The sequence below is a fragment of the Pseudonaja textilis genome, chromosome 4 (genome assembly GCF_049901715.1).
Source record: "Pseudonaja textilis isolate UNSWEBS1 chromosome 4, rPseTex1.2, whole genome shotgun sequence".
In the NCBI taxonomy this organism is placed as follows: domain Eukaryota; kingdom Metazoa; phylum Chordata; class Lepidosauria; order Squamata; family Elapidae; genus Pseudonaja; species Pseudonaja textilis.
Genome location: NC_141993.1, coordinates 13,881,193 through 13,905,804, shown reverse-complemented (window position 1 = coordinate 13,905,804; position 24,612 = coordinate 13,881,193). Strand labels below are relative to the sequence as shown.

At 38.6% G+C, this 24,612-nt stretch overlaps 2 protein-coding genes across 14 annotated transcripts in view; both read left to right on the top strand.

Annotated features, from left to right (window-relative positions):
• Window positions 1-4,028, top strand: part of SEC24C (SEC24 homolog C, COPII component) — a 48,054-nt gene extending 44,026 nt beyond the window's left edge. For all 10 annotated transcript variants that reach the window (XM_087933849.1, XM_026711022.2, XM_026711021.2 and 7 more), the window contains 3 exons: window positions 1,094-1,285; window positions 1,621-1,710; window positions 1,965-4,028. In XM_087933849.1, coding sequence (XP_087789975.1) covers window positions 1,094-1,285; window positions 1,621-1,710; window positions 1,965-2,105 — 423 coding nt within the window. In that variant the 3' untranslated portion in view covers window positions 2,106-4,028. The remainder of the gene's footprint in view (window positions 1-1,093; window positions 1,286-1,620; window positions 1,711-1,964) is intronic.
• Window positions 4,029-4,605: 577 nt separating this feature from the next.
• Window positions 4,606-21,112, top strand: POFUT4 (protein O-fucosyltransferase 4). 4 transcript variants are annotated; one of them, XR_015743677.1, is made up of 4 exons: window positions 4,606-6,773; window positions 16,396-17,021; window positions 18,324-18,563; window positions 19,402-21,112. XR_015743677.1 is itself a non-coding variant. In XM_026711023.2 (3 exons), the coding sequence occupies exons 1-3, from the start codon at window positions 6,045-6,047 to the stop codon at window positions 18,469-18,471; spliced, it is 1,503 nt and encodes a 500-aa protein (XP_026566808.1). In that variant the 5' UTR covers window positions 4,606-6,044; the 3' UTR covers window positions 18,472-18,741. The 4 variants fall into 4 exon arrangements, 2 of the variants coding, with proteins under 2 accessions (XP_026566808.1, XP_087789977.1); XR_015743676.1 differs by having other exon boundaries at window positions 16,396-17,036; window positions 19,402-19,536; XM_026711023.2 differs by lacking the exon at window positions 19,402-21,112 and having other exon boundaries at window positions 18,324-18,741.
• Window positions 21,113-24,612: the final 3,500 nt, after the last annotated feature.

Sequence of the window (24,612 nt, the reverse complement as noted above, 5' to 3'; positions counted from 1 at the left end):
ATTCAAGTTATTTGCCAAACTGTAGAATGTACTATTTCCCTAGTTGGCAACTTGACCTCGCCTATGATGAGTACGCTTGAAAAAAGATTTTGATAAACAGAGGAGCACCAAAATTTTAAAAAATTGAAAAACATGGTCCACAAAGAGGCTGATGATATTTTTATGCTAATATTTCTTTATAGATGTTATGTAAATGTATATAGGCAGCATGAGTCATTCTATGAAGTACAGACAACATCCTTTTTAAAAAAAACACATAGAAACATTTTATATAGTATAATTATACCAAAATATAAATTATACTTTATTGGCATTTAATATAAATTTAAATGAATGGCTTATGATTTAGTTCTGAATAATATTTCCTTAGAGAGTACCATCATTAAGTAAACTGGAGTAAAGAAAATTAGAATTACAGATATCCTTTAGAATATATTATATAGTCAAATAATGTCAGACCTGCCCCAGTCCATCCTTAGGAAAGACTGACCCACAACTCCATTTGTTTTAAAGCAAATGGTGTTGGTTGCAGTAAAGGCAAGCCAGCTCTGAATTCTCCTGCATCTTGCAAGACACAAAAAAGATTCGCCACAGCTCGTCACACACACACACACACGACTAGCCCCTTTCCAATCAACCAGAGCTTACCAAGATGTTTTGAGTACACTGAGATGTTTGGAGGTAATCCATATTTTCTCGGGGTGCCTGACCTTGGGATGTTAGTACAAACAGCATCCAGCTGCCCTGTCATCCCCCCCCTCCCAATTTCCCATCACATACACATACCGCTTTACCTTCCCCCAACCTTTGATGGCAGGATGCCTGTGAGGCGCCAAACTGAATCAGGCACAGCTGACAAATAATCATTTTGTGTTTTGCATCTGAATTTATGTAGAATATTCAGTGTAAAAACTAAAAATCGTGTATTATGGGTATCACGCGTTTTATTATTTAAATCATGATAATTATTTAGCTGTTTTTTAACGGTTCCATGGCTACATGCCAAGGGTTATTCCTAGTTAAGTGCTATGGTATGTGTGTGTGTATTTTATATATATACTCAGGAGATAGTAACTTCCTTTCTGTCCTATAGACCAAAATAGATTATAGCAGTGACTCCTTACCAACGGCAATCAGAAACTCAGAAGAGCGTCTCTCCAAGGGTGACATATACCTACTAGAAAATGGCCTGAATATATTTTTGTGGGTAGGAGTAAACGTTCAACAAGGGATGATCCAAAACCTCTTTGGAGTCTCATCTTTCAGCCAGATCAACAGCTCTATGGTAAGTTAGGATTGGATAAAGAGAACATTGCCTTAATTTTAGTATATGTCATATCTGACATTGGATATCTCAGTTTTCTACATAATAACTTTAAAAATGTAAAGGTATTTCAATGAATGATAACATTTTGGCAGGATCATGATCAAGGGACTGAAAGGCCAGCATTGAGAAAATATTAGCCTTCGCTAAGGCTCTGCTGGTCTTCATTTTCAATATTGTGAAACATTCCAGACTGTTTCAAGCATCTTCATACTTTATAATATGATTTGTGTAATGTAACCAATGTGACCCATGAATTAAATGGTGCCTGATTTGTTGTGCTATAATTGTTACAGTGCACACTACCTGTTTTGGACAATCCCTTTTCAAAAAGAGTGCGATCCATTATTGACATGTTCCAGACTCAAAGATCACGCTACATGAAGGTAACTGGTTTCGATTTTATGATTATAACAAAAACGTTTGTCTTTTACGATTCCCAGACATTAGAAAGTGTATAAAAATCTGATTTTAATGCCTTAAAAGAAACAGTAGTCTCAAATGGGCTTGTGGTGATTCAAACCTGGGCATGGATTATTCTATTGCTTTCACTGTCAGAATGTGGCTGCATTAAATTCAGATGGCAAAAGACTTATTTGCAAATTGTATACCTTCTTTTCTTTTTTCTTTTTGCTTTCAGTTTATCATTGTGAAGCAGGAAGACAAACTGGATCTGCTGTTCAAACACTTCTTGGTGGAAGATAAGAGCATGAATGGGGGGGCTTCATATGTGGACTTCCTCTGTCACATGCACAAAGAAATTCGCCAGTTGCTGAGCTAAAGTCAGAATTATGCTGGATGCCAGCACTTGACATCTGTAGGTTCACTGACTGTCTCCTAAACGACTCCATCTCTTTTTGGAAGGACTATAGAAAAACCTGTATAATTCCATAATTTTAATATGCTTCATAAAGTTTCAGCATCTCCCAAAACCTTTGAGAGACTTGAACAATCAAAACATCTACGTAAGGTGATGAAAAACACTGTTTGATTCTGGGTCCTAAACCTATATCACTTACTAAGATTGGCAGAAATCTACATCATTTTTCTCCTGACACCCGACTTCCTTTGAGTTAATGTACGTGATTCTGCATCAGAAGAAAAAGCGATCGTTCTCCAAAATTAGATGATGATGCAAAGTTTGTGTATGTGATAGTCTTTATGAAAAGAAAATGAGCCAAATAGGGAAAGATGGATGGTCGGCCCTACTTAGTTGGAAGATGGATGTCAGATAGGGTGGTAACTTAAAATTTAAGGATGCAACATACTGTAATCAAATTATAGAATGGTGTCTTCTTTAAAAAAAAATACCAAATTTTGAGCTAGGGAAAAAAATTGACATGCCTTCACTCTGTAATTGTGTTGCTACACAAATTTGCCTTGAAATAAGTAAATGGAAACAAGCAGGTCCTGTCTCTAGGAAAGTTAAGTCTGTCTTTGGTTGGTGTGAACTGGTATTGCCATCACTCCTTTGAGAAAAGAAGCATCTTTTTGCCAGTATCCTCTTTTGTCTCTTTTTTTTTTCCTATTCGCATGCTAGGTTTTAATTAAGTATCTTGAAGAAGATGACCATGATTTCTCCTTTAAAAGAAATGTTCTTATAACAAGATGTCAAAAAGTGGCATAGAAATATGCTTGGAGATGGCTAGTTGAGTTATATCCAAGAAGCACTGAAGTATCTGAGATCTCCATATGGAAGAAATGATCATAGTGTAAAGTTCAAATCATGCCACTGATGTTCAGGCTGTTAATACCTCCAGATAATTTTGGCCATTGATAAAATAACAAACTGGTTCATTAGTGTAGGATAGTCATAACTGAATTTTAGTCTTCAAGCTCAAACATAGTTGGCCTAGTTGATAGGCAATCTTTCCATTGATAAACCATTACTCTGGCTTCAAATAGGCCAAAGGAATTCTGATAGAAAAATAAAATACATTTCGTAGACTCGATATAAAAGCTCATTAATTTGTAGGAGATTACTTATTTTTTTAAAAAGGCTACGCTTAGATTGTCTTGCAGTGTTCAGGATGTATTAAGAGAATAGGAACATGGAATTTTGAGAAAGGGTGGGGGGAGAGCAGGGAAGGAGCTTGCCTAGGGAAATTGTGGGTTGAGACTGACTATTTGAAATTGAAAGTTTTATGGACATGAATGATTAAATATTCAGGAGTATAGTTTCTTATCCCATGATATATTTTGTGTTTGTGTGTATGTGCGTGTGTGAGAGAGAGAAATTGTAAATATTTTGTTTGATCTATTTCATCTTTCCCTTTCATCACATAGCAAAGAAATGTACACAATTCGCTCTCAAGGAGTTTTTCCAAAAGATAGATAAGGATGTCAAGTGTGCTTAAGATTCCCCTTCCCCTTCTTGCCAAATATATTATCCCAACCAAAATTTGGAAATCTCTGAAACAAGTAAACAGCATCCATCCCCAAAACAATAGTCAACAATGAAACTTTCAGAATTCTAATTTCTAGAATTTAAATTTTAAAAAGTTAAGTGTATTTTCACTTTTTTTCAATTCATCTTTTAATTTGTAAAAAAAATATATAAAGATGTATTTTATGTCATTGTTAGCAAATAAATACTGATTATTTTTTCCAAGGCCTGTACTTTGGAGGGGAATGAACTGGTTTGCAGGTTGACTCTATCAAGCTCCACAATGGCAAATAAACTATAATTTGCAATGGTCTTCAACAATATTCTATCAGATGCTTATAAACTTTTTCTTATCTGCAAAAGCATTTCCTTTTCTAATCTATGAACCTAATTTTTCATTAGTGCTTGCTGAGAAAAACAAGTAGTTGTTTGAAAAGGCAAAGTATACTAGCACTATTTTGAAATACAATATCCTTTCCTAAAGCTAAATTACCTTTCTTCATGACTAGATAATCTTACTGTAAAACTTTTATACTGTGGTCTAGAATACATTATATTGTATTTCTTAAAATCTATTTCTATTTTTGTGTTATTGCATATTCTTAACAGGTCTGTATTACTGCATGGAAGGATTGTTTCGTACTCTCATTCAGTTTGAGATGGAAGAAATAATAGTTGTAATTTTTGTTATTCTTTCCAATCAAAAAGTGATGCAGTTATTGTAGAGTACTGAAAATAGCTCCTTGTAAGGCATCAAATCATCAGTGCAAAAAATGCAACATGATAGAAATTCACTCCACAAGCTTTCTTCAGGAAAGAAAACATGGGAAAAAGTTTTGAACCATGAACAGCATGTATGGGCACATAAATAAGGATCAGAGACAAGATTCCAAAAATTAAGTTTATTTTAAACAAAATTTAAAAAGAAATCCAGGTAACAACTTTTTCTGTTTCTGGCGTTGACAGGAAGTTGTGCTAGTTGGAAGCCTGTTTACATATTTTTTTTTCTTCCCAAGTCCTTCCCTCTTACATTCTTTCCATCTATATACTCTTAGAGAAAATAGGATTCATGCAACAATTCTGCCAAGATTTCTAGAGGCATTTTGCTTTAATTACAGGCTGGGGCAACCATCCCTTTTTAACTCAGCTAATATTTTTCCTTACAATGGTGGAATATATTTCTCCATTTACTTTCCCACATCTTTTCTACTGTATTTTCCAACCTGTGCTACCAGATTGAATTTTGTTTACAAAACAATTACAAACCTTATATATATGATTTACCATAATTTTCATGCTTTATTTAGCAAGTGTATATGGCCACTTATCTAATATACATAACATTAAAAACAAATGCAGGATAAAACAATTATTTTTTTAAAAAAAGCAATGACATAAATGACTACCTACAACATTCATGAAAACACACATTCAGATCAACCACAAAATAGGCTCACCCATACTGCCAGTGCTCCCAGTTAGATGGTAAAAGCCAGGTTTGCAAAAGGCCAGGAGGATTGGGGCAAACCTAGTATCAGGGAAAAGGCTACCAAATGGAATTTTCTAGTAGATGGGATCTGGACTTCACCACCAGATCAAACAGAACATTACTTCAGGAATGATATATGTAGAAATATTCCTGTGTTAATATTTTTGAAGTATATTCAACAGACTGAAAACGTTCTGGGAAAAACCTGGAGATTTTATTTAATGATTTGTTTTCACTTTTATTACTTCTAAGTTGGTCTACTTAATCAAATTTATAAAAGTAAAAAGCCATAAAGAATTAGAAATTACAAATCTTTTTAAATGGCAGGCATGGATCTTGTTTTAATACAAGTTCTGATACATTTTGGGATAATACCGTGTAGAAACGTGTTATTTTTTTCTGTTTAATTTTGGCCTGCCACAATTGCAAGACTTGAGAATTACAATATTAGTATAATTTAAAACATCCTAAAATCGTTCCTGATTATCTGACCTAGGCATTGATTGATCATACTGTAAGTTTCTGGACTAAGACAGTTATTGCATTTTGGATCAGTTTATTGTCAATCAAGTTTCTGTGTAATCTCAGAATGTTGTTGCCTTTTTCCTTAAGATTTGGGCCGGCCGGGTCAAGGCTTCCCAGGGCAGCGAGACAAAGGGGTTCCCGGAGTCCTTCTTGGGCCCGGCCCAAAGCCGCTGGCTCGCTTGGCCGTATTTAACGGGAAACACCCGGACGGAGGAGCCTCTTCAGCGCCAAGAAGTGGACGCGGGAAGTCCGCTTCTCCACCGCTGGGGTGGAGCGGGGAAATCTTCCCCCGCCCCGGGGCGCGCTGAGGCGAAGCGGCCATGGCTTCCCTCCGGTTGGCCCAGCTCGCTGCTTGGTGCAGCTGCTTGGCCCCGCTGCACGCGGGAAGCCGCGCCACGGAAGTCCCCCCGGGGCCCGGGGAGGCCTTCGAGGAGTTGGGAGACGCCGCCGCCGCCGCCCGTTTCTTTCAGCCGGCGCAGCTGCACGCGGGGCTGACGGTGGCCGCCGCGCCATCCTTCCGCGGGCCCGGGAACCGCGACCAGCGCGCCAACCGGGAGCTGCCCATCCTGTTGTGGTGGAGCGGCGGCCTCTTTCCGCACTTCCCCGGCGAGACGGCGCGCATCGACTGCCCGGGGGGCTCCTGCTTGGCCACCAAGGACCGCCGCGTGCGAGCCCACCGGCGGACGCGGTCGCTGCTCTTCTACGGCACGGACTTCCGGGCCTACGAGGCCCCGCTGCCGCGGCTGCCCCACCAGACCTGGGCCCTCTTCCACGAGGAGTCGCCCATGAACAACTACCTGCTCTCGCACGGCGCCGGCATCCGCCTCTTCAACCACACCGCCACCTTCCGCCGCGAGTCCGACTTCCCGCTCAGCCTCCAGTGGCTGCCCGACCTGGCCTACCTGCGCCGCCCGCCGCTGCGCAGCCTGCCCGAGAAGGACCGCCTGCGAAGGCAGCAGGGCCTGGCTCCGCTGCTCTACCTGCAGTCGCACTGCGACGTCCCCGCCGACCGCGACCGATACGTGCGGGAGCTCATGAAGTACATCCAGGTAGGGGAGGGCTTGATGGTGTGAATGCGGCCGCTGGGCTCGGACAGGCATCGGGACACCTTCGGGAAGGGCAAGCGACGGTGGCGATGGTGGTGGGCCAGATTCCCAAGAGACGAAGATTGGGCAGATTTGGGGCAGGCGCGGAGCTGCTGCAGGTTGAATAGGGAACTGGATTTGGACGGCGGGTCCACCGTTGCCCTTAATGATAAGCTGTGCTCAAGGCGGGATTCGCAAGCACCCTGGAAATCTACTGAAAACGTCCTAAAAAGTCTTCCATTTAACGTTTTGTTGCTGAATAACAAAGCTAGAACAAAATTGGTGGCATTTATTTTCTTTATTAGATTTAGACACAGTATTTCGTTCGCTCTACGTATTTCTTTTCTCGTGTAAGCCAGTCTTAGTAAAATACCTTTCTCTTTAAACCCAATCCACCTCACAGGGTTGTTGCGGGGGAAAATAGGGAGAAGGAATATTAAGTAAGTTTGCCAGGTTAAGTTTTATTTTATCGAAATAATACAAATAGTCCTCAACTTACAACCATTTGTTTAATGGTTAAGTGTTCAAAGTTACAATGGCACTGGAAAAAATAACTTATGACCATTTTTCACACTGATAACTGTTGCAGACCAAGGTCACATGGTCAAAATTCAGGTGCTTGGCAACTGACATATATTTATGATAGTTGCATTGTCCCACAAGAAAAGTCAATGGGGAAAGCCAGATTTGCTTAATGACTACATGATTAACTTAACAATTGCAGTGATTTTCTTAACTGTGGCAAAAAGATTGTAAAATGGAGCACAACTGCCTTGCTTCACTGAAATTTTGGTCTCAATTGTGGTCGTAAGTTGAAAACTGTCAAGTCAGGATATAAATAAAACAAAAAATAAAAAATGAATTAAATAGATACAAATGATATTGATAGATGTTAGATTAGATAGATGATAGATAGATAGATAGATAGATAGATAGATAGATAGATAGATAGATAGATAGATAGATAGATATTAAGATAGATAGAAAGAATTAGAATAGAGTTCTTTATTGGCCAAATGTGATTGGACACACATAAGTTCTCAGTGTACATAAAAATACATTAATCAAGAATCGTAAGATACAACACTTAGTGATAGTCATAAGATACTAAATAAGCAATCAAAATCATACTAGAAAACTAAATAAAACAATATAATCGTAAAGATACAAGCAACAAGGTTATAGTACTTACATACTATAAGTAGAAGGATAATGGTGATAGGAAGGATGACAAGAAGAATAGTAATACAGTCTTAGCAAATAGTTTGACAGTGTTGTGGAAATTACTGTAGTTGTTTAGCAGAGTAATGGCATGCGGGAAAAACTGTCCTTGTATCTAGTAGTTCTGGTGCGCAATGCTCTACTAATGTCATTTTGACAGTGGAAGTTGAAGCAGTTTATGTCCAGGATGTGAGGGGTCTGTAGATATTTTCCCAGCCCTCTTTTTGACTCATGCAGTATACAGTCCTCAATGAAAGGCAGGTTAGTACCAATTGTTTTTTCTGCAGTTCTTTTTTTTTTCATATAAATTTTATTGAATTTACAATTAAAAAAATAACATAACAACATTACATAAGAAACAGAGAGAGAAAAAGAAGAAAGAAAGAAGAGAAGAGAGAGAAAAAAAAAAAAAACGCTCGGTCTTGCGACCGAAAAAGGAGAAGAAGAAGTATAAAAGAGAGAAAAACAAAAACAAAAAAACAGAGACGGAAGAAAAAAGAAAATACGTTAAAACCAGACAAATATTCTTTTTGACAGTCTACAAGATCCAATTCTCCTACCTTACTTTAAATATACACATCTTATCGCTATTTATGGATATTTATGCTTATTTATGCTCATTAAAACAGTTTATCTCTGATATAACCAATTATACCATGCATTCCAATTATTATCAAATGCTGAAGACTCTTTATTTTTAAGAGCTATGGTTAAATTGTCCATTTCTGCGCAGTCACATATTTTCTGAATGACCAATTGATCTGTAGGTAAACGGGATGATTTCCAGCACTGGGCAAATGCTAATCTGGCCGCAGTTAGAATATGAATTATTATGTATTTCGTCTTTTTAGGAAAATGTTTATCAGAGATCCCTAGTAGGAAGAACTCTGGTTTGTATTCAATTTGATCTTTGGTTATCTCCTCCAGCCATTTTCTAATTTTTTGCCAGTATTTCTGGGCTTCTTTACAGGTCCACCACATATGAAAGTAGGTTCCCTCTATGTTTTACATTTCCAACATTTTGGACTAGAGTTTGGGTTCATTTTCGCTAACCTCGAAGGGGGTAAGTGCCATCTATATAACATTTTATACATATTTTCTTTGTACGCCGCAGATTTCGTAATCTTAATGATTCTATTCCAGATCTTTTCCCATTCTGTTAATGTAATGCTTCTTCCAATATTCCTACTCCACATTATCATGTTCCCTTTCACTATCTCTTGCTCTAATTCTACCTCCAATAAATATTTATAAAATTTAGAAATATTCTTTTTATTTGATCCTAATAAGATTTTATCTAAGTGTTGTAATTTGCTATAAATTCCAAACTCTTTGATATCTTGTTTGTATCTACTATGGATTTGTATATATAACCACTGATCAATTTTAAATCCCTGTTCCTGTAAGTCCTGTCGAGTTCTTAGTTTCCCTAAAGGATCTAATAAATCTTTATATTTAGTCATTTTTGTTATATCCAAATTGTTGGGATGAACCATTGCCTCCATTGTTGAAAGCCAAATCGAATTTTTAAATAATGTTTTTACATATTTTTTTCCAATTAGTTAATAGTGAATCTCTAATAAGATGTCTATGAAAGTACGCCTGTTTAGTTTTCCCCACATCCCATAGAAATGCGTGCCATCCTCTCTGAAGGTCGTGCCCTTCCAAGGCTAGAGTTCTTTTATTCCGTAAATTGACCCAGTCTTTTAACCATAGTAAGTTGGCTGCCCAATAATATAATTCCCAGTTTGGAAGCGCTAGCCCACCTCTACATTTTGCATCTTGTAAGGCCTTAATACTGATTCTAGCTTTTTCCCTTGCCGAATAAATTTAAGAGTTACCTTATTTATATCATCAAAAAAATTTTTGGTAATTTTATTGGGATTGTCTGGAATAAGTAAAGGAGTTTTGGTAAAATGTTCATTTTGATTGTGGCAATCCTGCCCAGTAAAGAAAGCTGCAACTTATTCCAGGATTCTAGATCTTTCTTAATTTGCTGTAACAGTTTATCATAATTATTCTCTTTGAGTGATTTACTATGTGGTGTTAACCATATGCCTAAATATTTGACCTTTTTGTTACCTGTATCCCCATGGTTTTTCTAATTCTTTCCTCTGGTTCTCTGTTAGATTTTTAGTCAGTAATTTCGTCTTATTTCTGTTGATCTTTAGTCCTGCTACTGAACCATATTGTTCTAGTTCTTTTATTAGATTATGTCCTTTCTCCATGGGATCCTCTAGGAAGAAAACCATATCGTCTGCAAACGCCTGTAATTTATATTCCTCTGCCTTGACCCTAACCCCTTGAATTTCAGGATTTTGTCTTATCCGCGTTAACAATGATTCTAAAGCAAATATAAATAAGAGGGGTGAGAGAGGGCAACCCTGTCTAACGCCCTTTTCAATGCTTAGTGGGCCTGTTTGTTCACCATTAATTAGTATATTGGCTTGTTGGGTATTGTAAATTGTTGTGATAATATTCTCGAATTTAGTGCCCAGATTCATGTTATAGATTTTTGTATTAAGAAGTGCCAATGTAAGTTATCGAATGCTTTCTCCGCATCTAGAAACAAGAGTGTAAATTGTTTCTCTGGATGAGCTTCATAATATTCTAAGACGTCAATAACGGTTCTTAAATTGTTTTTAATTTGGCGGAATGGAAGGAAACCATTTTGGTCTTCATGAATGTATAAATTTAAAACTTGTTTTACTCTATTCGCAATAATTGAGGTAAATAATTTATAATCGGCATTTAAAAGTGAGATTGGTCTATAATTGTTGATATATCTGGCATCCACATCCTCCTTCGAATTAACGCAATCAACGCCTCCCTCCATGAGTCTGGCATTTTGGCAGCGAAAGTACTTCATTAAACACTTCCAGCATCAGAGGCCCTACTAAATCTAATGTGGCTTTATATAATTCTACTGGAATCCCATCTGGACCAGGGGATTTATTATTACATTGATTTTCCATTGCAGATTTTAACTCAGACCATGTAATATCCTTATTTAGTAATTCTTTGTCTCCTTCCCCTATTGTTTTATCATTCGTATTCTCCAGATAAGTTCTTATTTTATCCTCATTGATTTCTTCTTTTTATATAATCTTTGGAAATAGTTTAATATAATATCCTTTTTCTTCTCAATCTCATGTTGTGGGATGCCTTTCTCATCTATTAATTGGTGTATCAATCTCTTTTCTTTTTCTTTTTAAGTTTATAAGATAGCCATCTTCCTGGTTTATTGGCGTATTCAAAATAATTTTGTTTGGACCTTCTCAAGCTAACTTCTAATTTATCTTGTTCAATTAAATTCAGCTTATGTTTGGCTAGTATTAACTGATTTTGTAGTCCTTGGGTCTTAGGGGTTTTTGTAATTGTGTTTCTAAGTCTTGGATTTGTTGTTGTAAGCGTTTTGTTGGGCATAAATTCTCTTGTTTCTCATAGCATTATAGGAAATTGTTGTGCCTCTTATAATTGCTTTCATAGTATCCCAAATGTTCTGTTTTGAAGTTGTTTCATTATTATTATCTTTTAGAAAATAATTTAGCTCCTCTTTCAGTTTATTAATATACTCTTCTTCGTTTACAATTTGGTTATTTAGTGTCCATCTTTTTTTTATTCGTCTCCTATCCCTCCAAATTAGCTGTATTGGGTTATGATCAGCCCATTCATTCGGTAGAATTTTGATTTCTTTTATTTCATTAGCCAAGTCCAAATCCATCCAAGCCATATCTATTCTGGTCCAAATCTTATGTGGGTTAGAATAATATGTAAATTGTTTTCCTTCAAGATTCCGTTCCTCCATAGATCTTTTAAATTTAACTCTCTCAACATTTCCTTACATGCTGCAGAGAGTTCCCTTTTCCCCTTCTTGTTTTTCCCCATATTACTATGGTCTTTCTGGTAGTCTGCAATGGAGTTAAAATCGCCAATCAAGCAAATGTTTCTTTTTCAAAGCCTACTATTTTTGGTGAAGGTGTTTAAAAAATTTCCCCTGGTCATCATTTGGGGCATAGATTGCTACAAGTAAAAATGTGATGTGGTTTATCCAAACTTGTATAACCAGAGTTCTTCCTTCGGGATCCGACCAGATTAGTTCTGCCTTTACATCTTGTTTTACATAAATTGCAATTCCTTTTTTCTTGTGTTGGTGGCGGTGCTGTAAAAGTTTACCTAATTTTGGACAAATTAGATATCTTTCATCATTCTTGAAATATGTGTCTCTTGAAGACATATTATATCTGCGTTATGTTGAATAAGTTTTGAGAATATCCTTTTTCTTTTTAATAATGAATTTAATCCGTTTATATTGATGGAGAGCAACTTCTTCCCCTCCACCATTTATCTACTTCTGCTTAGATTTTTGCCTAGTAATGATTCGGTTCTCTTGTTGTTGTTGTTGTGGGATTTGCTCTTCTCTCCCATGTTGTGGATTATCACTTCTTGAAATTGGAGAAAGTCGTTCCTTTTGGGTTCTGTGATAATATCGGACCTCCTGTGGTCTTGTTTTAGGTTCTTCTTTGGTGGGTTGACTATTCTTATCTGTGAGCTGTTGATGAAAAACTTGGGCCTGTTCTATCGATTCTATTTTGATTTTCCTCTCTTTCCATGTAATTAACATCCCTTCCGGGATTAACCATTTAAAATGGATTCCTTCTTTATTTAAATCATTAGCTAAAAAATTTATAATCTTGTCTTATCATCCTCACTCTCTTTGGAATTTGTTTTAAAATCCTAATTTCTCTGCCCTTATATGATATTGTTTCCTCCTAGACATTTTCAAAATTAAATCCCTCAGACATCTCCTAGAGAAGCGGATATGAATTTCTCTTGGACAGTTGTTACGCCTGGCTTAGCTTGTGCTAACCCTATATACCTCATCAAACTCTTTAATTAGATCATCTTTTTCCTTTCCTAGCCATTCAGCCAATATTTCTGCCATCAAATGTTCCAATTCTTCATTTTTGGCTTCCGCCACATTCTGGAATCTTAAATACGCCATTGCTTTGTCCATCTCGAGGTGGATCAGAGAGTCTTCCGTTTCTCTAAGTACATTTTTAAATTCCTCATCCATCCTTTCAAAGTTAGACTCCATGCGTGTTGTTCTACTCTCTATATCTTTTATTTTCACTTCGTTTCTCTCCATGGCCTGCTGTAGAGACCCTATCTTACCCTCCACCTTCGCTATATCCGCTTTCATTTCAGCCTTCATTTTCCCCATCTCATCTTTCAATTCACTTATATCTGCTCTAGTTTCCTTGTGATTATTAATCATCATTTCTTGCATTTTAGATATAGCTTCCTGCAAGGCTAATATGGAAGTTTGTATATTAATATTGGGGACATTGGGCTGCTTTTCCCCTATTAAAGACTCCTCGATAGTTTTTGAGATGTTGGTGGGGTGGCTGTCAACGTAGTTGATAGGGTCGGGATAGCCTTCTTTCCTGTTTTTAAGGCCATAGTTGTTGTGGATGTCATCTCTCTAAGTATTTGTTTTTGTTGATGCACAATATTAAATATATTATCCCAAATCACCATTCAGTATTTGGGTTCTGTACTTGAAAGACTATTCACGTATTTCAATTTTATATCTCACTCCACAGTCTTTCCCCTATATCATAAATAGAGATCTGCAACAATATTCTAGTCAATGTAATAAGAAAATTGGTCAACAATAGTACATCAATTAACACTTTAAGGAATTAATCTTAAATGTCATAAGTAGTCTAAATAATTTATAAATAGATTATATCAACAAAGTTTATCCCTTTTACTATTAATACTTACAACAGTAAACTCTTAACTCTTTGATAATAGTGTATCCTCCTCTTCCCCCCCCAGTAAGTAAAATTATGTAAAGTGTTTAGGAGATACAATAGGGAGGCAAGGGGCAAGATAATAAGAGAAGGGGTAGAAGAGAGATTACCACAGCTTCAGAAAATCAACAAACAAACAACCACAAGGAAGTCATCTTAAAGAGAAAATAGTGCCAACTTAGTAAACTTAAGTAGTACCACGTAATAAAGAGAGCAAATTGGGTGAGCTAAAGTTCCATCTTCCAGCTAGAGGTTTCTTTTCATCCTTCCAATCAGCAAATGGTGAAGAGTGCTGACTAATCTGCAGTCTCAAAACCGTCTTTCCCAGCGTTCTGTTTCGCCTCTGGCTTCTTCCTCTTGCTGCTGCTTCTTTCTTTGCTTTCCAACTTTTAAATCCACATACAAATCTTTCAAAGTCCAATATAATGCTCAATTTATCTTCTCCCCAATATTAAGTAGATGTAATAGTCATGTTGTGCTCAGACCAGTTCCGGATCTCCAATCTCCAGGTTTTAGCAATCTCTCTCTTTCCCCAAAGCTTCCCCAATTGCTTTTCTGGCCGCTCTCCGCCCGACTTCCAAGAGGTGCTTATCACAACCAGGAGAGAAGAATTTATGCTATCATTCTTCTGTCATTCTACTCCCTTCAGACTTCAAAGAATCCAAGATATAAACCGTTTCTCTGTTCCTGTTACTGGATCTCGCAGGCTGTCACTGCTTTGCTTATTCACTCAAGTGGCAGACCGGATTGGAAGCCGCCATAAAATGACAGCTTACTCTTTAGCGCCGAGCTCGGGAGCTTCCCTCTTCACTGTTGGGAGTTGCCTTCCCCCTCTGCAGCTCGAGGATCTCCACGTTGACACGAACCTCTCCGGGGTTCATGTATCCCTGGGGGATCGCTCCTGACGCCAGAAAAGGTGTTCGAAGCCTGCACCAGACTTCTTCACCTCCGATCTCCTGTCCTCTCTCACTTGAGACTCCGTGGTTCCTCTTTCTGCAGTTCTAATTACCCGTTGAAATCTGTGTCTGGTGCAGATAACAGACTCAATAATTTCTGTAGAACTGTATCAGCAGCTCCTTAGGCAGTTTGAGCTTCCCGAGTTGGCACAGAAAGAACATTCTTTGTTGTGCTTTTTTAATGACATTTTTGATGTTAGGTGTCCATTTTAGGTCATGTGGTATAATAGAACCTAGAAATTTGAAGGTCTCTCCTGTTGATACTGTGTTGTCTAGTATTGTAAGAGGTGGTAGTATAGGAGGATTTCTCACGGTTTTGAGTGCAAGATTGTACTGGTCACACCACAAGGCTAGTTGTTCAACCTCCCATCTGTATGCACATTTGTCATTGTCTTGAATGAGACCAGTCACTGTTGTATCATCTGCAAACTTCAGTACTTAAACATTACTTTTGAGATGCAGTCATTGGTATACAGAGAGAAGTGGAGAGAGCCCACAGCCCTGGGGAGGGAGGGGTGGATGTAATGTTAGGAAGGAAAATCCATCTGGTTCAGTTCCAAGGTGAGAAAAAAAAACGCTGGGAACAACATGGAGTCTGATTGGAAAGATGGTTTATTGAACAGAACCACAAAGACAGTTTCTGGGGCAGCTGACCAAATGGTTGAATGAGTGGATGGATCTCTATGGGTTACTGTGACTTTGAAGTTTTAGCTTGTTCTGGGGGTTGTGCAATGAAGAGGGACTTGTGTTCTGAAAGGGTGTTGGGCAATTCCTATTGTGGCTAATGGCTTTCATCTTGTGTTGGAACTTGCGTGAGGGGCTGCTTCTAATCCTATCACTCTGCTTTGGTTAGCTGTCAAACTTTGCTGCAAGCAGCTTCGAAATATCGTATCTTGAATGGATTTCAGCCTGCAGTATTTGCTTTGCTTATGAATAGAGCTATCTAGGTCTAGTCTTGCTCTTTCAATAAGCTCTTTATCTCTTAAGTGCTGGCATCTGCTGTGGTCTATTAAAAAGATTTGGGGGGGATGCTTTCTGCCTCTAAAACACATTTCTCCTTTAGGGAAATATAATATTCTGCCTTTTTTAATATTTCCCAAAACATTTCATTCTTCTGGGGTGGGGAGGATTCCCACAGATATATATATAGAGAGAGAGAAACAAACAGACAAATAGACAGGTCTTGGTTGAGAAAAAGTCCTGAGAAGCTGCTAAAAAAAACCTTGTTCAGGTTAAGCTGATGGTCTTACTAATAGTTGCGGTAATCAGTTTAGCAATTTTTTGATGAGTTCCTATTTTGTCATTATTATATTTTGAACTTTGAGTGTCAAGTATATGTTAGATAACTAGGATTTATCTGAGGAAATGATTACTTTATCTAGATGTGATTTCCCCCCCTCAGATAACACATTAATGGTAGCGTATTAATGAAAAGAAACAGAATATTTAAAATTCTCTAGTTGTTTCTTCCATAGCAAAGAAACAATCTAAGACTAAGAGCTTTTCCTTAGAAGCATGGCGGGGGGTGGTGGAGGGAAGAAGAGAAGTTGGTGTGTAAAATGTAACAGATCACTATCGTCACTCTTCTAGGTAGACTGTTATGGTAGATGCCTGAACAACCAAAAACTTCCCAATATGAGATTGATGGACACTTCTACAGCCACTACAGAGGACTCTGAATTCATGAATTTTATTTCTAAATACAAATTTCATCTGGCTATGGAGAATGCCATATGTCCTGATTATATGACAGAGAAACTTTGGAGGCCAATGCATGTAGGGGCTATCCCTGTATATCGAGGTTCACCATCTGTACGAGACTGGATGCCTGCCGATCATTCCATTATTCTTATTGACGACTTTGGAAGCCCTAAAGAACTTGCAGAATATATTGATTTTTTGGACAGGAACTCAGATGAATATTTGAAATATCTGAAGTACAAGAGTCCACATGGTATTACAAACCAGTTCTTGCTTGAGAACATGAGGAAGCGTGAATGGGGGGTAAATGACATGTCCCTACCTAATTATCTAAATGGATTTGAGTGCTTCGTCTGTGACCGAGAAAATGCAAGACTTAATGCCGAGAGAAACCACAAAAAAGCTCATGGGAAATCACTAGCTCCAGAAGTTCACATAGCACAGACCACACACATGGGATGTCCTTCACCAGCACCTGGTTATGGCAATATTGAAGACATTCCTGATGGAGACAGGTGGTTGCCTTTACTGTTAAGGATATAAAGTTAATTCAGTGTTGTGATTAGTTTTATCTTTTGAGTTACTAAACTATAGAATGCATTCTTATGGAACTGGTGGCAAAATTGCAGCATATAAGTGAAACTGGACTGGAAAGACTGGATCTGATTATATTAAATATATATATTGTACTATAGAGCCATTTTAGGTCAACCTAGTATTACACTAAATGGCTAGATTTAAATTAAATTTAAAATACAATTATGTAATTAACATTCTCACTTTTATATCCCACTATAAAAAGTAAGCTTAAAGAATGGGTAGATCTGATCATTCTCTCAAATGCAGACATTACATGGTATTGCAGAATATATAAACTATAGAATGCCAACTTTTCAACCCAGTTCTTGTGCTTTTAACAGAAGAATATGAAGCACTTAACATGCTGCAACATTTGTCTCTCACATGGCAGCCTCCACTAGTTAAAACAAGAGTTCTCAAGATATGCAATACCATGACCTCCTAAAACCATAACATGCATCTGTGTGACACCCAATCCTTGAATAAAAATAATGATTTCATTGGGGCATAAGGAAAGAAAAAATATACCACATTTAATAATTACATTTAATCTATATATCAAAGAAAACAAATCTTAAAGTATTTAATATGAAAATGATAAGCTATAATAAAAATTTTAAACTGGAAATTTAATGCGAGGAACAATTTCATTTAACTTGCATAATTACTGAGAAGTTGATTTTCATTTTGAAATCAGCTTGTCTCATGAATAAAATCAGGAAAACAAAGCGTGTTTCCTTGTCTTAAATCTGCTTCTCCTAAAAAGTTGGAGTTTGCAAAACATAGGTAGGTGATTAGATGCATAATACAGTAGAGGCAACATAACCATAAATCTGTAGCATGAAAAAATTACTATTGTAATTATCATATTTAGTCTTACTGATCTTTAGAGTATGCAAAAATGGTTTGAGATCACGTCTATAACTGTAATACTGTAGCTTATTGATCATCCCTTCTACATTACCTGATCTAAATACATAAAGTTTTTTTCCAGATTTTCCTTTCAACAAAGCTATTAATTTCTGTACCAAATATGTGGTTTAACTTCAGAAATAAATATTTCATGAAGTTCCAGATTAATACCAAAATGTTTGGCCAAGATCTTGGCAAGTGAGTAACATCCTACTTCGTTTTTATCTTCCCATTTAGTTGCAAAATAATGCTTTATTCTGACCACATATAGATACTCTCTGTGACAAAACAAGATTTAAAGAATATTTTTGTTCTGTATGTTTCAGCTGGAAAGAAATGTGGCTTCAAGATTACTGGCAGAGTCTTGATCAAGGGGAAGCTCTCACAGCTATGATTCATCATAATGAAACTCATCAAGGGAAGTTTTGGGATTATATGCACAAAATCTTCTTGAAAAGAACTCAGCATAACTAACCAATTAGGATTTTTTTCATGTTATATGAACAATGGATAGCATATGTACTCTTACCAACTTGCCTTACATGACAACTGAATGTGTTAATCAGGTAAATACTAGACACACCATTCAGGAGTAAGACAATAACATTTTTGCTGAAATGTTTTCATTAGAATTAAATCAAATAGATTGTTTTTATAAAATATTTTTGTTATAACGTGACTACTGAAATTCATTATATAGCCTTTTTAATTCTGTAAATAAAAGTTCTTCATATATACTGAGAATTGAAAGTATAATTGTGTACTAATGGTTAAGGTGCTATTCTGGGATCATGGAGGATCAAGTCAACCCTTAATGGTGGAAATTAGTTTCCTGACTTTGGATCTCTCAGTCCAGCCTACCTCACAGGACTGCTGTGGTGTGGATATAAATATGAAGCCTGGAAGCTGCCTTGGGTGCCAGGAAAAGAAGTGGAACATAAATCAAATCTTTAATTATCTAATTTTGAGAGCCTAATTACTTAAGATTAGAAATAAGTTCAAATTGTCTGCCTCCAAATTATTCAAGGGAATGTATATGGCTAAACTGAGGACCCTGAGGAGAAACCTGCTTGCATGATCGTGCAAATAACTATTTTCCCTTTTAATTTGAAATGCTGTGAATGTAGTATTACAACAGGTATCCAATACGTTTTGTGCCTTTTTAAAGAGGTAAAAATTGCATTGGGCTTATTTATTTAAAGGGATTTAATAAAATAGTGGGCTGAGAGAGGAAAAGAGGGTTTAACAAAAGAGGATGAAGAAGAACAGAGTAAAAAAAGCCTAGAATGATTCAGAAAAGGGCTGAAAGTGAAGCTACTAGAATCTGCTGTTGCTTTAATTGTGATACAGCTGTAATGTTTTTATTGATTTTAGCTCATAAAACCTGAACTGCTGTGTTTTTAGGATGACTCTATCTTCTAGAGGTGCTACCACGTGCAAGATGAGAGATCTTGAGCAGACAACCATCCAGAGACATCCCTCATTTCAAGCAAATGGAGAAAAGAATGCCAGGTTGACCTTACAGAAGTGGAGGTGGGCAGTTGCCTGCTGTCAATCCGGCACTGCCAGGAAACCAACTCCAGTCTGATCAATGTTGTAAAGAGTTAAGCTAGGGTAGGAAAAGGACAATACTTCTTTCCCCAGCATTCACAAAAAATTCCACAGCTGCCGCAATGCATCAGACATTTATTGAATATCAGCATCTGCCACTGGGCCTTGGGAGAGGGGAACTTTTGTTCTTGAGCCAAGGTCCATGCAGCTAAAAAGACAGAACATAAAATAATTTTGAGTTGGGAGGCAGCTTGGAGGTCTTCTAGTCCAACCCCCTGCTCAAGCAGGAGACCCTACACCACTTCAGACAAGCGGCTGCTCAATCTCTTTGAAAGCCCTTCAGTGATGGAACACCCACAACTTCTGAAGGCAAGTTACTCTCTTGGTGGATTGCCGCTAGGAATGTTCTCCTTAGTTCTAAGCTGCTTCTCTCCGCCATTTCTTCTCTTGCCTTTTGGTGCTTTGGAAAATAGTTTCACCCTTTTGGTCTTTATAGGGCCCCCTCAAATATTGGACCACTGCCATCATCTCTCAGGCTATTACATATTTGGATCATGAGGCTCTGCGCTGTCTGTCACTCATGCCCTGTTCATCTCTTGTCTGAATTAAGGCAACCCACTCTATGTGGGGCTACCCTTGAAGATTATTCAGAAAGTACAATTGGTCCAGAATTCAGTAGTGCAAACAGTTCTGGAGGCCCCTAGGATGGTACGTGTAACACCACTATTATGTGAGCTGCACTTGTCGCCGATTTGCTTCCAGGTCCAATTCAAGGTATTAGTTATAAAGCCCTTTATGGCATGGATCCAAGGCATCTGAGGAACTTTCTTGCCCCAATGGGCCTCGCCTGCCCCACTCATTCCTGCAGAAGGGGCCTACTGCAAACCCCATCAAGGAATTTTAGCTGGCAGGGTCGGGAAGAGCTTTACTGCCATGTGTTTGTGAAGAGTCTCAGTCATCCAGGTCATGGTGCCTTGGAGATGCAGCTGACCATGCAAAGTGGCACTGAATAATCCGAAAAATGGACCTGTTGTGGCCCTACAGCAGACAGTGGAGCTGGCAGCAGATTTGGACAGTGAGGAGGTTTGGGAGGAACAAGGGCCTGTCCTGGAGTCTGAAGAAGGCTCTGACGAGGGCTCTGCATCCAAGGCAGAGATGGGGCCAGGGCCATCTGACAGTCATCAGCTGCCTTCAGAGTCAGACATCAGTGAGGCAGAAGAACAGCTGGAGCCAGTTCCCTGTGTGCGCATGTGCAGAGTTGCCAGAAGAAGGGAACAGCTGAGGAATAAGGGTCGTCTTGGAAGTAAAGCCACAGGTGGACAGTGAATGGCCCCTCCCCTAGGGAATAAAAGAGGAGTGAAAGGAGAGTGGAGCTTTGCAGAAGACAATTAGTTCATTCCAGCATACTTACCAAGGATTGTGGCGTCTGAAAGGTATCGGCCTGCCACTCTCCAAGCCTGATAAAGGTTTGTAATTGGGGACTATCTTGAAGGACTGTTGGCCAGGACTTTGTTGGAGAGGAAATTCATCGTAAATTAAATAAAAGGGGTTTATTGGGACGAGGACTCGGCTTCATGCTGTTGGGGAAGCCTAGATTAGAACAGGACCCTGCACCTAAAGGAATACACTAGGAAGAAGGAAGATATGAATGAATGAATGAATGAATGAATGAATGAATGAATAGATGAAAAGTGTGAGCTCTTATTCGTGTTGTGATCCCTATCTCAAATCCTTTAAAAACTCACCACAGTTAGTCCTCAACTTACGACCACAATTGAGCTCAACATCGCTAAGCAAGACGTTTGCTAAGTGAATTTTACTCCATTTTACAACCTTTCTTGCCACAGTCTTAAATGAACCACTGCAGTTGTTAAATTAGTAACGTGGTTGTCGTGAATTTGGCTTCTCCACTGACTCTGTCAGAAGCTTGCAAAAAGTGATCACGTGATCCTGGGATACCGCAGCCATCATAAATATGAGTCAGCTACCAAACCGCTGAATTTTGATCATGTGACCACAGGGATGCTGTGACAGTTGTTCAGTGTGGAAAACTGTCATCACTTTTTTCAGTGCCATTGTAACTTGGAATGTTCACTAAATGAACTCTTGTAAGTTGAAAACTAGCTGCACAAAAGTCAAAAGTTCCAGCGGAAGGAGAAAATGCAGCTCTACCCTAGACTCTGCCAATAGACCAACTCTCTCTGAAACTTTCAGCTGCCCTCAGGAGCTGTTCCACTTGGCTACTTGAACGATTTAACATGGGCGTGTCCAGCCCGTGATGTGGCTAGTTCGGGCCCGCGGGGCTGTCCTGGAAATGAGGGAATCGGCCCCTGCACCTCAGCCCCGCCTCTCCTCGCGTGGCCTGGCCTCACCTTGCCCCACAGCAGCCTTGAGAAGGTAAGCGTGGCCAGGCATCCCCTCAGGGAAGCAGGGCTGGACTGGACTGCAGGGTTCCGGTGCTCCGGGCGCTCGAGAGCCAGCCACGCCCACCCAGTCACACCCACCTCATAGTTTTACATGTAGCTATCCCTTTGTTCTGACCTAGGCTTCACAAAAATCACAAAACAGACTCCTTGCCCTGACAAAACCCCTTTTAATTTGGCTAATGTGAATTTCTATCATTCATATCCAGCAAAGTCCCAGCAAACAGTCTTTCAAAGATGAGTTGCAACCACGGACCTTATCAGGCTTGGAGAGTTGCCAGGCCGATAGCTTCCAAGCGCAAAACCATACAAGGAAATACTTGGCAAGGTGTCAAGCATTAGATAAGCAGACCGTCACACTCATTAAACGAACTAATTGTCTCCTGCAAACACCACTCCCTTTTCGCTCCTTTTCCCTATGGGAGGGGCCATTCACCATCCACCTGTGCCTTTACTCCCGAGTTGACCCTTGTTCCTTAACTCTTCCTTTCTCCTGGCAGCTCTGCGCATGGCGCACATTAGGAAGAGGCTTCAGCTGTTCTTCTGCCCCAGTGATCTCTGCCTCCAAAGGCAGCTGATAACTGTCAGACAGCCCTGGCCCCATCTCTGCCTCCGACGCAGAGCCCTCGTCCGAGCCCTCCCCAGACTCCAGGAGTGGCCCATATTCCTCCGCAACCTCCTCACTGTCCAAGCTGGGCCATAGCACTCTTTGAGGGCAACCAAAATGCTGATGCGGCCCTCAGTTAAATTGAGTTTGACACCCCTGATTTAAAGCATGTATTTTCTTGAAAACTAAACTAATACAAGAGCATTTTAAATAAATTGGTTTAGATTTCTTTCATAACAGCATACTTCAAGTTAATTTCTAGGAGGGACATTTCTGCTTCTAATGTGGAAAATAAGAGTTTCTCATATGAACATCATTCATTATGCAAAAATCTCTATTTTTCTTAAATACTTTCCCCCAAAATGTTAGCCATGTCTATATTGCAGAAATTTGTAAGAGTTGTTGGTCCCACATGTAGCTAGTCCTCAACTTACAATAGTTTATTTAGTGACTGTTCAAAGTTACAACACAAAAAGTGACTTAATACCTTTTTTCACACTCAACGACGATTTCAGCATCCCCATGGTCATTATTACCTTTATTGTCAGAGTACAACGTGTGTACAATGAAATCAAAATTCTCATGTGATCAAGATTCAACTACTTGGAAACTGACCCATATTTATGACAGTTAGCGTCCTGGGGTCACGTAATTCTCTTTTGCGACCTTCCGAAAATGAAGTCAATGCGGAAGCCAGATTCATTTAACAACCATTCGGTAACTTAACATCTGCATTGATTCACTTAACAACTGTGGCAAGCAAGGTCATAAAATGAGTCAAAAATCACTTGGCAAATGTCTCACTTAACAGAAATTTTGGGCTCAATTATGGTCATAAGGACTACTTGTACTACTACTACAAAAAACCAACTGCACCTCAACAAGCTTAGAGATGATGGCATCCTAGCAGTCTTCCAACACACAAAGGAACATCATAGGAAAGAGAGAATACTGTAGATCCACTCTCTAGAACCTGAAGGTGAGAAAAAAAATATATGGAAGCTTTACAGTGAGAGATTCAAAATTGTGATGAAATATGTGGATGACCTTGACCTTCCAAGGGGAAGAAATGTGATCAGGTGAGAGAGAAGAGCCCCCGATGGATTAATGGTCAAAAGAAGAAATTTAGGAAGAACTCACCCTAATTGTTCAAACAGTATAAGTGGCGGCAGGAAGTTTGCACAATTCTGTTAATGCAGTCTTAAATAAAGTGGAATTAGCTTGTCTAATCAAGTTTCCTGTTTACACGAGAGCCTGACAAAACTTGGACTTTGTTAAGGAATTTCCTTAACATGAGAATTGTTAAACTGTGGAGCAGCCAGTCTCATAAACTCATGAATACTCCATTCACAAGTTTTCAAGAAAAGATTGGGGAGGCATTTGTCCAGGATGGTATGATGATTCCTGCTCTGGGCAAGGAACTGGACTAGAAGACCTCCAAGGTCCCTCTCAATTCTGATTCTATGTTTTTATTTTGAAACTTTACATAAAAAAAATAGGATAATCCAAAAACAGTGGGAAATCTGGAAGAATAACAAAAGTGATAGCTAGAGAAAGGGAATTAACGCTTTTTATGTGCAAGGTAGTTTTATGAGAATTATTACCAATTTTTGGTAAGACTTGGTATGTAATAGCCAGAGCTTAAGATTCACATTTGCCATATTCAAAGATAAAGGTCAAAATGTCTGAATATTGTAACAAGTTCAAAAAAACATATGAAATCCAACCATTTTGTTTTCATGTTAACATCTTACCAATGTGAGCATGAGGCTCACTGCCTGGCTCCCTCCTCCTCCTCTTTCCCCCCAGCATGAACGGCTATCCATCCATAACTTTTTAATGTATAGGCTTGTTTTTCAATGTGAAAAGCCATTATTTTAAATATCCTTCACCTGTAATAACTAAATCTAATAGAATTCAAGAATAATAATGAGAGAGGAAGACTTTCTGGTGCTGTTTAAAAAAACACCATATATAATTTATCAGACAAAATGAATGCACATGCTGAACGCTTGAGACAGACGTTATGTCATA

Excerpts from the sequence above, each read along its gene's own strand:
- POFUT4 (XM_087933851.1), top strand. The coding sequence starts at position 6,045 with ATGGCTTCCCTCCGGTTGGCCCAGCTCGCTGCTTGGTGCAGCTGCTTG. Across the intron at positions 6,774-16,395 it reads AGCTCATGAAGTACATCCAG|GTAGACTGTTATGGTAGATG; the intron begins GTAGGGGAGGGC and ends TCACTCTTCTAG. Across the intron at positions 17,037-18,323 it reads GACAGGTGGTTGCCTTTACT|CTGGAAAGAAATGTGGCTTC; the intron begins GTTAAGGATATA and ends TGTATGTTTCAG.